General features: G+C 39.5%; 1 protein-coding gene across 2 annotated transcripts in view; it reads left to right on the plus strand.

Annotated features, from left to right (window-relative positions):
- The window catches only part of IPO11 (importin 11), a 129,632-nt gene that overhangs the window by 47,938 nt on the left and 69,533 nt on the right, over positions 1-12,161 (plus strand). For both annotated transcript variants that reach the window (XM_005857926.2, XM_014548917.1), the window contains 3 exons: positions 5,477-5,510; positions 5,704-5,744; positions 10,513-10,629. In XM_005857926.2, the coding sequence (XP_005857988.1) occupies positions 5,477-5,510; positions 5,704-5,744; positions 10,513-10,629 (192 nt within the window). The remainder of the gene's footprint in view (positions 1-5,476; positions 5,511-5,703; positions 5,745-10,512; positions 10,630-12,161) is intronic.

Raw genomic sequence — 12,161 nt, forward strand, 5'->3', positions numbered from 1 at the left:
TATAGGGCCCAGTGGCTCAGCCTCCCTAATTACCTGAGGTGGACACTCTTGGTGCACCCCTTTGTGGACTGTGTGAACAGTCTTGTTGTAGTTAAGCCTTGATTGCTGTTGGTATCACTGGGAGGAATTGACCACCAGGCCAATTGGCTGTGAGGATCATCTGTGTCTACAATGGGAGAACTGGTGTGCTGGAGACACCCTTATGGAGCAGGACTTGCTTCAGTGGGGCTTTGGTGCTCACTGAGTCTGCTCCCTGAGTGTTTCGCTTATGGATGTGAAGAGTTTTACTCTAGTATGGTCTCACTCTGACCACTGGGTACACTGGCTCTTGGATCTCCAAGGAGGTGCAAAGTCAGCCACTGCCTGAGGCCACCCAGCAGGAGCTATAGAGAGATCTGCAGATTCCTCCTTTTTGGGGGTTGGAAGTGCCCAGATGAGGCCCAGCTGTGAAGCAATGCAGGCTGCTTCTTTTGGAAGCTTTGGCGCTCTTTGATCCAGCAGCAGTTTGTTAGGTTTTAGATTGCAAAAGAACAGGCCATTCATATGCAAAAGCCTCTGCTCACAGCTTGGGTGGGGTTGTAAATTGGGTTGGGCGGGCTCTCAGGGAATCATCAGGGCTGAGCCAACTGCAATGGCTGCCAGTCTGCTCTTTCTTGGAGAGGTCCCAGGGTCTCTCTGTCCCGCGGCCCAGTGCAGGAACAATGATCGCTTCAAGCACCCTCTGTGAGAAAGCCGCTCTTGTGTTCCAGCCGGATGCCAGGCAGTCCAGTTTCTCCCCGTATGAGTCTGGATTCCCAGAGTCTAGCTCGGAACTGGAGTTCAGAGCAATCGGGAGCTTGTATCTCCCTCCTGATTGAAAAAAACAACAGCGCACCCAGTTGCCAGCCTGTTTCCACGTGCGCCTCCTTTCCTCCGCACCTCCTACCAGTTTCAATGTGCTTTTCTCTTTCCTTCTAGTTGTAGAATTTCCACTTAGCCAGGCTTCCCGTGGTTCTGGATGATATTCGTTTTGTCTTTTAGTTGTAGCTTTGATGTGGTTGTCTAACATTATTATTTGATTTCTGGGAATATAATGCAAATTGAGTGAATTTTCTTGGTTATTTGAAATTTTATAATTTTCCTCAGTTTTTAGAAATTTGACTTATTAGTATGAAATATCCAAATTTTATAAACAAAAATTTGATCTAGGCATAATGGCTACTTTAAGCTTATTTCTGATTCATCTTTAAGGTAGGCTTTTAATTGTTTACTTTTTAAAAAAATATATATTTTATTGATTTTTTACAGGGAGGAAGGGAGAGAGATAGAGAGTTAGAAACATTGATGAGAGAGAAACATCGATCAGCTGCCTCCTGCACACCCCCCACTGGGGATGTTCCCGCAACCAAGATACATGCCCTTGACCGGAATCGAACATGGGACCCTTCAGTCCGCAGGCTGACGCTCTATCCACCGAGTCAAACTGGTTAGGGCAATTTTTTACTTTTTGAAAGTTAAGAATTATATCAAGAAAAGAGAAAAATTCAGTGACCAATATAACAAACCAGCTATATTCTCACCATTCAGTTTTCCATATTTCCCCTACATATTTTCATTGTACTAATTTTTCATATATATTTAAATATTTTATTCAAGAAATAAAACATTAAAAGTGCAGTTGAATCTCTCTATTTTTTTTAATGTATTTTTATTTCAGAGAGAAAGGGAGAGAGAGATAGAAATATCAGTGATGAGAGAGAATCATTGATTGGTGATTGGCTGCCTCCTGGGGACTGAGTGCACATCCCAGGCGTGTGCCCTAACTGGGAATCGAACTGTGACCTCCTTGTTCATAGGTCAACGCTCAACCACTGAGCCATCCTGACCCGGTTCCCTATATCTTTCCACTCTCATTTTGTTGTCATTTTATTGATCAGAAGTTTTTTATTTTAATGCAGATTTACTGATTTTCTTTTTCTGTTTAGTTTTAATTTGTTTCCTATTTAATATATCTGTTTTTGTCCCCCTTGGTTCTTTATTCTATTTAGAATTTATTTTTGAATGTGATGTGAAGTAAGGTTCCGTTTTCATTATGTTTTTTTTTTAAATGTATTTTTCATCATCATATACTGTGTGTTTTTTTTTTAATATATTTTATTGATTTTTTACAGAGAGGAAGGGAGAGAGATAGAGAGCTAGAAACATCGATGAGAGAGAAACATCGATCAGCTGCCTTCTGCACATCTCCCACTGGGGATGTGCCCGCAACCCAGGGTACATGCCCTTGACCAGAATCGAACCTGGGACCTTTCAGTCCGCAGGCCGACGCTCTATCCACTGAGCCAAACCGGTTTCGGCTCATTATGTTTTTTATAGGACAACAATGCTACAATGCTTTATTGAAAAATCCATTTTAAAAAACATCTTCTATATGCTCTTTTACATCTATCTATCTTAGAACAAGTTTCTTAGCAGATGCAATGCTTATGGCAAGTTTCATATTTGAGGATCCTATTATCAGTGTAAAAATGACTTAATTTTAGGCCAGAGGAACCTTCTTTTCTTAGGGATCCAGATGATTCTTTAATCAGTATATTTGATATATGTTGGGTTTCTTTAGGTTGTAAGGTTCACAGCCAATTATGTTTTTCAATTTTGGAAATTACAAGTAATTTTTGAAAAGGGTTACTTGGGCTATTTGTGGATCCTTCAATAAAACAAGCAGTAAATTACTAAAAAAAATTGCACTTAGTGTACTTTTCAACCTTGTGAGAGGTTATCTAAAATATAAACTGTGGTTCAGCCAGAAAATTTATAGTTTGGAGGTAGGGTGTGCTGCAGTTGTCTATCAGGCAAAGAAATGGTCATCTTTGTGTTGTTTACCAGCATAGAAATAGCGAATTTTCAAGGTGGTCAGGCAGCTATGAGATTTTTAGTGGCATGTACATGACTGTGTCACCACAACATGAAGAACTGTATTAAAGGGTCGTGGCATTAGGAAGGTTGAGAACCATTGCTAGGGAATCCTGAATGCACTGTGAGAGGTACAGCTGGTATCTGGACAGGTATTTTACACAAGGTGCATTGACATTCTCCTATCTTTCCACTCTTGTGCCTTTTATGGATCTCCCAGTTTTGTCCGTCTTTCTGTTTAAAGTTTTGATTTTTATCCTTGTGTCTCTAAAACACTGCTATAGGTTTTAAACTCTAGGCTAGTGTGTTTTCACAAAATGAAGTTTGAATTTACTTATGTTCAGTGAATGTAATTTCCAAAGGAAATAAAAAAATAAATCTGTGTTTGACATCAAAATACGAGGCCATTCTGGCCCTTCTGGTGTGGCTCAGTGGTTGAGCATCAACCCATGAACCAGGAGTTCACGGTTGGATTCCCAGTCAGGGCACATGCCTGGGTTGAGAGCTTGATCCCCAATTGGGGGCATGGAGGAGGCAACCAATGGATGTTTCTCTCATCATTGATGTTCCTATTTCTCTCTTCCTCTCTCTGAGGTGAATAAAAACATTTTTCTTTTTTTAAATGAGGCCATTCTATATCCAGGAAGAAAGGAAACCTTAATTTAGTAAGTTTCCTATAGTCAGTTTTGGGTTTGTACTGATATGTCTGGTATTTGTATTATATGAAAATGAGCTTTAGAATTATTTTTCTTAAAAGAGATAAATAAATTGAAGGTGCTTATTATCCTTTTAGGAAACTTATTTACCTATGTATTTCAGAAGAAATACATAAAGTTGTGTAATTGAGTGATCTTACTTTTATTGCAGAAGAGTACAAAATAGTACTACGGGTAGTTCCAAGTAGTAATAGTACCATTGTATAAATAATATCTATCTCTTATGGAGTCAAGTCTTAGAAAATATTTATTGAAAGAATTATGAAATAGGGATAAAAGATTATGAAATCATTATTCTTCTTCTCTTGAGCAGATTACTTTCTTTCAAGGGTATTATTTTATGTCCTCCTTATTTACATTTTCCTTGTGGCCTTAAGTCCCTGAAAAAGTGCCATTTCTTTCTGGCTTCAGTACTATGCTTACTGTTTTAGTGTGAGGAATTAACTTTCACTGCTATGGGCAGGCTGTAGAAGTGGTCAGGTATTATTGGGGTCAAGAACTCAAATCAGCCACCCTGACTCTTATTACCCTAGGGCTCATTCTCACTGATTCGGTACATAAAAGTGTCTGAATACTCTTATCTTTGTAGTAGTGTTCTTTGGAAGTAATATCGATCTGTAGTTTCTTCTTGTTCCTTTCTCTGTTGCTCTCATGCTTTTTAGGATCCTTCCACAGTTTCTGATATGTTGATGGCACTTGTTTGCCCCAACATGGAATTAGCTTTTTATCTTTTCAGGAGTTTTCTGAGGTTTCAGTTGGAGTTATATGGCCTAGACTCATAGGCTGAGTTCATGGTCTGGATCTAGTTCTGGATACATAGGATTTCATTTTCCTTCAGAAGATCTGAATTTATTCTGTGAAAAAGTCATGGTTAGAGTCTTGTTAAGACAGGATTTTTTCTTTTCTTGCATGTATTTATCATTTATTTATTGAACAACTAGTGTTCTAGGAATTGTTAGACTCTCTCTCTTACCAATTATATGTCACATTCTCCAACTCGTTATTCTATAAATTCAAGTTCTGATTTTTTTCCCCATTAATGAATCACTGGGAAATTCATTATGTCTCTATGTGGTAAGTGCTTTCTGTTTGTTTTTTTTTAATAGTTCAGGAAGAGCTAATTTTTGTTCTTATTTTTACTTGTCACATTTTAAATGTTTCTCTTTTCTTATACTCTGTGTATTTTGCATTTTAGCTCTTACTAAATAAGGAGAGTGTCATTTTACTTTTAGACAAGAGGCTCAGTGCACGAAATTCGTGCACGGGGAGTGGAGGCCTGCACCCTCTCCAATCTGGGACATCCCTCTCATAATCCAGGACTGCTGGCTCCCAACCGCTCGCCTGCCTGCCTGCCTGATTGCCCCTAACCGCTTCTGCCTGCCAGCCTGATTGACGCCTAACTGCTCCCCTGCTGGCCCAATTGCCCCCAACTGCCCTCCCCTGCCGGCCTGGTCACCCCTAACTGCCCTCCCCTGCCAACCTGGTTGCCCCCAACTGCCCTCCCCTGCTGACCTGGTCGCCCCAACTGCCCTCCCCTGATGGCCTGGTCCCCCCCAACTGCCTTTCCCTGCAGGCCTGATTGCCCCCAATTGCCCTCCCCTGCTGGCCTGATTGCCCACAACAGCCCTCCCCTGCCGGCCATCTTGTGGCGGCCATCTTGTGTCCACATGGGGGAGGTCATCCTGTGTTGGAGTGATGGTCAATTTGCATATTACTCTTTTATTAGATAGGATATTATTATTTTCTGTGACCTTAATATTAAAAAAAGGAGTAAAGAAAGTTACTTGGAATAAATTTTTTGTCATTTAATATAAATAATGTTTAGTAGTTCTCGAATGACTCAAAATTCATGATATACTTTCTTTTAGGTCCGTATTGAAACAGCTACAACCCTGAAGTTAAATATCCTTAAAAGAATTTTAAAATACTTCATTGTGAAGAATATTAACACTTTGAAATTGTTAATTATTTTGTTAAATCAATTTATGAGATAGTTTAAAATGTAATTTTTGATTGGTTTATTATAGTTGGTTTAAATATATATTTTTTCCTGATAAATGTCATATATTCTCAGTATCCCTTAACTACTCTTTACCTGTTGATGATTTTGAGTTTAGAACGGATCAGTTTCTACCGGTAAGAATATTTCTAGTTTTAAAACAATTTTTGCTTATGTGTTTTGAATATTAAGTGTTATTTTGTCGCTGGAATTAAATATAAGTTATTTATTAAAGCTGAATTTAAAAATATATTTAATTATTTTGGAAGTAGTTGGTAACTTACATTTCAAACAGTTTGCTTTATTCTGCCTTTTTTTGTTTGTTTGTTTAACTGTCTCATCATCTATTTTGGAGCTGAGTTCTAAACTTGCTTTTGTCGCAGTTATAAAACATCAAGTAATTTAGTTTCAGATGTGTCTGCTACTTTTACTCTTTAGGTTATCCCCCTGTGCTTTTTTGGGTATATATGTCTGTCTTACACTAGATTGCAAATTACCTGAAAAGCAGAATACTTAGTCTTGCTCATCTTTTTATTCTTCACTCAACTCCAAGCACCCAGCATGGTCTTTTAAGAGCACACAATGTGATATTTTAATATAATTGGTGTTCAGTAAGACTTGTTAAATATTCAGTAAAATTGGGGCAGTAGTTGTTCTAAGAGGAATAGGCAAGAAGAAAATCATGATCTTATCAATAGGTACAGAAAAAGCATTTAATAATATACAACATCCATTTATGATTTAAACACTCAATAAAATGGGTATAGAAGGAAATTACCTCAACATAATAAAGGCTGTATATGACAAACCCTCAGCTAATATTATACTTAATGGTGAAAAACTGAAAGCTTTTTCTCTAAAATCAGGAATAAGATAAGGATATCCATTCTCACCACTCTTATTCAACACTAGAGGCCTGGTGCACGAAACTCATGCACGGGGGGAGGGGGTCCCTCAGCAAGCCTGCACCCTCTCCAATCCGGGAGCCCTCGGGGGATGTCCAACTGCCGGTTTAGGCCCGATCCCCACAGGCCAGACCATGGAACCCCACCTATGTATATATTTTTCAGAGAGAATACTTTTTAAAAGTTGATTTGCGGGATCGGGCCTAAACCAGCAGTCGGACATCCCTCTCGCAATCCGGGACTGCTGGGTCCTAACTGCTCGCCTGCCTCCCTGCCTGATCGCCCCTAACCGCCTCTGCCTGCCGGCCTGATCACCCCCTAACTGCTCCGCTGCTGGCCTGATTGCCGCCTAACTGCTCCCCTGCCAGCCTGATCACCCCTAACTGTCCTCCCCTGCCGGCGGCCTGACCCCTAACTGCCTCTGCCTTGGCCCCCGCCACCGTGGCTTTGTCCGGAAGATGTCTGGTGTAATTAGTATATTACCCTTTTATTAGTATAGATACTTCTGGAAGTAATAACCAGAGCCGTAGGCAAGAGGAAGAAATAAAAGGCATCCAAATTGGGAATAAAGAAGTAAAACTGTCACTTTTTGCAGATGAAATGATTCTATATATAGAAAACCCTAAAGTCTCCACTAAAAAGCTCTTAGAAACAATTAACAAGTACAGTAAAGTTGCAGGATACAAAATCAATGTATAAAAAATTCATTGCTTTTCTATATACTAAATAAAATTTCAGAAAAAGAAATGAAAAAACAATTCCCTTTGCAATTGCAACAAAAAGAATAAAATACCTAGGAATAAACTTAACAACGGATATGACATACTTATATACTAAAAACTACAAAGCATTATTAAAAGAGAGTGAAAAACACAATCTCTTGAAATGGAAAGGTTTTCTGTGTTCATGGATTGGAAGAATCAATAGTTAAAATGGCCATGTTAACCAAAGCAATATATCCACTTAATGCAATCCCCATCAAAATCTCAATGTCAGTTTTTAAAGAAATAGAACAAAAGAAATCAGAACAAAAGACCCCGAATTGCCAAAGCAATTCAGAGAAAAAGAAGGAAGCAGGGTATCACACTATCTGACTCCACAACAATAATCAAAACAGCATGATCTTGGCAGAAAAATAGACACACGGGCTAATGAAACAGATTTGAGAGCCCAGAAATAAAACCACAAGTATATGGGTAAATAATTTTTGACAAAGGAGCCAAAAACACACTATGGAGAAAAGAAAGCCTCTTCAATAAATGTTGCTGGGAAAATTGGAAAGCCACATGCAAAAGAATGAAAATAGACTACAGTTTGTCCCCACATGCAAAAATTAATTCAAAATGGATCAAAGACCTAAATATAAGATCTGAAAGGATAATTTCCATAGAAGAAAACAGGTACTGAACTCATGGGCCTTGGTCTTAGAGAAGATTTTATGAATTTGACCCCAAAGGCAAGGACAGTGAAGGCAAAATAAATGAATGTGTCTATCTCCATCTAAAAAGCTTCTGCACAGCAAAATAAACTGCCAACAAAACAAAAAGGCAACCAATCAAATGGGAGATGGTATTTGCAAACAACAGCTTTGCCAAGGGGTTAATATCCAAAATAAATAACTCATACAACTCAACCCCAAACAATCTAATTAAAAAATGGGAATGGACACTTCTTCCAAGAAGACATACAAATAGCCAACATACATAAGAAACGATGTTCAACTTCACTAGCTACTAGGGAAATGCAAATCAAACTACAATGAGATACCACCTCACACCTATTAGAGTGGCTATTATCAGAACCCTCATTCACTGCTTGTGGGAATGTAGTCTGGTACAGTCACTATAGCGGTTCCTCAAAAAATTAAGAATAGAGTTATTGTGTGACCCAGCAATCCCACTTCTGGGTATCTACCCCCAAAAACTTGAAAACACACTTATTTGCAAAGATATATGCACCCCTATGTTCATTGTAGCATTATTCACAGTGCCCAAGACATGGAAATAAAGTGTCTTGTGATACATGATTAGATAAAGTTGTGATACATATAAACTATGGAATACTATTCAGCCATAAGATGAAATACTGACATTTGTGACAACATGGATAGACCTTGAGAATATTATGCTAAGCGAAATAAGTCAGTCAGAAAAGCGATGAACCATATAATTTCACTCATACATGGGATATAAAACTGAACTCAGAGACATAGACAGACAATAGTATGGTAGTTACTAGAGGGTAAGGGAGGCCAAACATATGGTGAGGGAAGATGATTTGACTTTGAGTAGTGGGTAATCATGTATCATCGAAATCTATACTTGAAACCTATATGATCTTATTAACAAACTAGAGGCCCGGTGCACGAAATTTGTGCACTCTGGGGGCAGGGTCCCCTCAGCCTGGCCTGTGCCCTCTCGCAGTCCAGGAGCTGTCAGTCGGGCACCCTTAGCACTGCTGCAGAGGCGGGAGAGGCTCCCACCACCACCGCTGTGCTCTCCAGCCATGAGCCCGACTTCTGGCTGAGTGGTACTCCCCCTGTGGGAGCGCACTGACCAGCAGGGGGCAGCTCCTGCATTGAGCGTCTGCCCACCGGTGGTCAGTGTGCGTCACAGCGACCATTTGTTCTGCCATTTGGTTGATTTGCATATTAGCTTTTTATTATATAGGATATTACCCCAGTACATTTAATAAAATCAATAAATAGCTCATGAGTATTGGCTATGCCAAAAAAGGAAGAAAATCTATATATATAAAAGGCTAAGCAACTGTCTAACAGGCCAGTAGGAATGACACGCACTGACCAACAGGGGACAGACGCTCAATGCAGGAGCTGCTGAGCTGTGGTGACTTGGCAGTGGTGGTTCTCAGGTGACACACTCCGGAACCAGAGAGGAGGGAGCCCGATTCCTTACAGGGCCATGCGATTCCACCTTCGGCTGTGGGTTATGTTGTTGCTGGGGCACTGTCGGCCCTGAATCTGGTTTGCTGCACACTGTGTTTTCATTCCACACTCTGTATGACAGCAACTTTGCAGAGTGCCCTCTTGCACTCCAGGATCCTTTGGGGGATGTCGGAGAGCCGGTTTTGGCCTGATTCCCGCAGGCCAGGCTGAGGGACCCCATCTGCCAGAGGGACCCCACTCACTCCATAGATGCCCTTCGAGCTGCGGCACCACCCCAGGGGCAGTGGGAGGTTGGCTCCAGGGCATGTCCGGCCTGCCTCACCCAGTCCTACCTCGCCGGCCACCTTCTAATTAATTTCTTTTCAGTGTGCATGAATCCATGCACCGGGCCACTAGTTTTTTTATAAAATCTCTATATTTCATGGGGGAACTTGTAGAGCAGAGATTTTTCTTTGCTCAAAGAATCATTAGATATTTTTTGATGAAAGACATATGTTTAAGAAATTTGTATAAAAAGGAACCAAATATCTGAAAGAACCAAGTATTTTATGTATCTGCTGTCCTGTGATTTGTTAATACTTGCTATAATTTTTATAATATGGGCTTTAATAGCCAGACATAGGATATTTTTCTATTTTTGAATAAGAGATATTCTGTCATTCTTAAAATTATAAGAATGTATACAAAAACTTTCATCTCCATGAAGCATATGTTAAGGTCCATATCAGGCAGCTGGTATGTAAGTGCCATAATTGGTATTCCTTTTACTCTAATGAATAGACCTTGCACAACACCAGGCATATGTGGAAGAGCAATGACAAGATACTGTTAACAGTATAAAATTTAAATAGAAAATGTTTAGATATAGTTTTCTTTTGAAAGCATTGTGGATGAATGAAATTCTAAAACAGACACATTTAGCAGCCATAAAGAAAAAATTTCCTAAAATTGACAACTTAAATAGTTTGAAGTTGTTTAGGTAACGCTAAGATTTTGTCTTTTATTTATTGCTTTGACATTATTTCTTTTCTATCTGTCTGTATTTAAAGGTCTTACATTTCTGTTTCAAACCTTTTTTTTTCTTTTGACCTGCAGTATTTGGAAACCATGTTCACGCTACTTTTTCAATTACTGCAGCAAGTTACAGAATGTGACACAAAGATGCATGTTTTACATGTCCTTTCTTGTGTGATTGAAAGAGTCAACATGCAGGTAATTTTGTTTTAAATCATGAAAATAAATGTTAGGGTGTAGTAGAGTATATGTCAAATTTTTAAATTTGTATGCAAAAGCATCTGCGCACAGCTTGGGTGGGGTTGTAAATTGGGTGGGGCGGGGTCTCAGGGAATCACCAGGGCAGAGCAAACAGCAGTGGCTGCCAGTCAACCCTGCATTGGAGAGGTCCCTGCGTTTGTGTTCCGCGCTCCCGTGCAGGAACAATGACCACTGCAAGCACCTCTGCGAGAAAGCCGCCCTCGCATTCTGGCCCAGTGCCAGACAGTCCAGTTTCTCCATATGAGTCTGGGTCCCCAAATTCTTGCCCAGAACTGGCGTTCAGAGCAGTGGGAGCTTGTATCTCCCTCCTGATTGAAAAAGACAACAGCGCGCCCAGCTGCCAGCCCCTTTTGCACACACCTCCGTTCCTCTACACTGCCACACCTCTGCACCTCCTACCAGACTCAGTGCGCTTTTCTCTTTCCTTCTAGTTGTCGAACTTCCACTCAGCCAGCCTTCCCGTGGTTCTGGATGATAGTTTTGTCTTTTAGTTGTAGTTTTAATGTGGTTGTGCGCGACAGCAAGTTCAGGTGTTTACCTATGCCGCCGTCTTCCCTCTCCATCTTCTTAATCAAAACCATAATTATAGTCAGGGAACTTAACATTGATTCAGTGCTGTTGTCTAATATCAAGTCCATATTCAGATTTCCTCAGTTGCCCCAGTAATATACTTTGAACCTTCCTCATCCTACCCATAGGGAGGGATGTATTTGACTTTCATGTCAACATTATGTTTTCTAATCATCACCAGCCCTGTTTTGGACTTTTGCAACAGTGACTCGATGGGTGATTTCTGAAATAGTTGTTTTGAAGCATTAGTTTTAATTTAGCACATCATATATTCTAATGAATATCTAAGATTGGAATGTAAATATTTTATGACTTTCAAATGTAACTGGGTACTTTGGTTTATTACCTACTCCATCTATAATTCGTCGCTTACACTTTCTTTCTGTCATTTCTTGAAAAGTATTCTGCTTGTTCCAAACCAAAACTGGTTTGTTTTCCTTATCAGTAGAACATGCTGTTATATGCTGTTTTTAGATGAGTATAAATGAGTATTTTGAAACTTGTGTTTTACATATTAAGTGGTATGCTTTTATAGGCTAATTTGTATGTTCTTTGAGATAGGGCGCTTAGCAAAATTAAGAGCTAAGCACATACTATTTATTATAATAGTTTGATTCCAAATTTGAAAATAAGGTAATATAAATAAAGAATCTCTTAATATTCAGTTTTATCTCACTGAAGTATTTGAACAAATATTAAATATACACTGAGTGGCCAGATTATTATGACCGGCCAGATTATTATGACCACCCCATCAGTACTTCATTGACACTTCCAAAAATACTGAATATTGAAAACTTCCTAAGCAAATACTCTCAAGGTTTTATTATTATTTGTATAACTAATTCACTTCATTGTACTGATGGGGTGGTCATAATAATCTGGCCACTCAGTGTATA

Source organism: Myotis brandtii, unplaced genomic scaffold (assembly GCF_000412655.1).
Source record: "Myotis brandtii unplaced genomic scaffold, ASM41265v1 scaffold115, whole genome shotgun sequence".
NCBI lineage: Eukaryota > Metazoa > Chordata > Mammalia > Chiroptera > Vespertilionidae > Myotis > Myotis brandtii.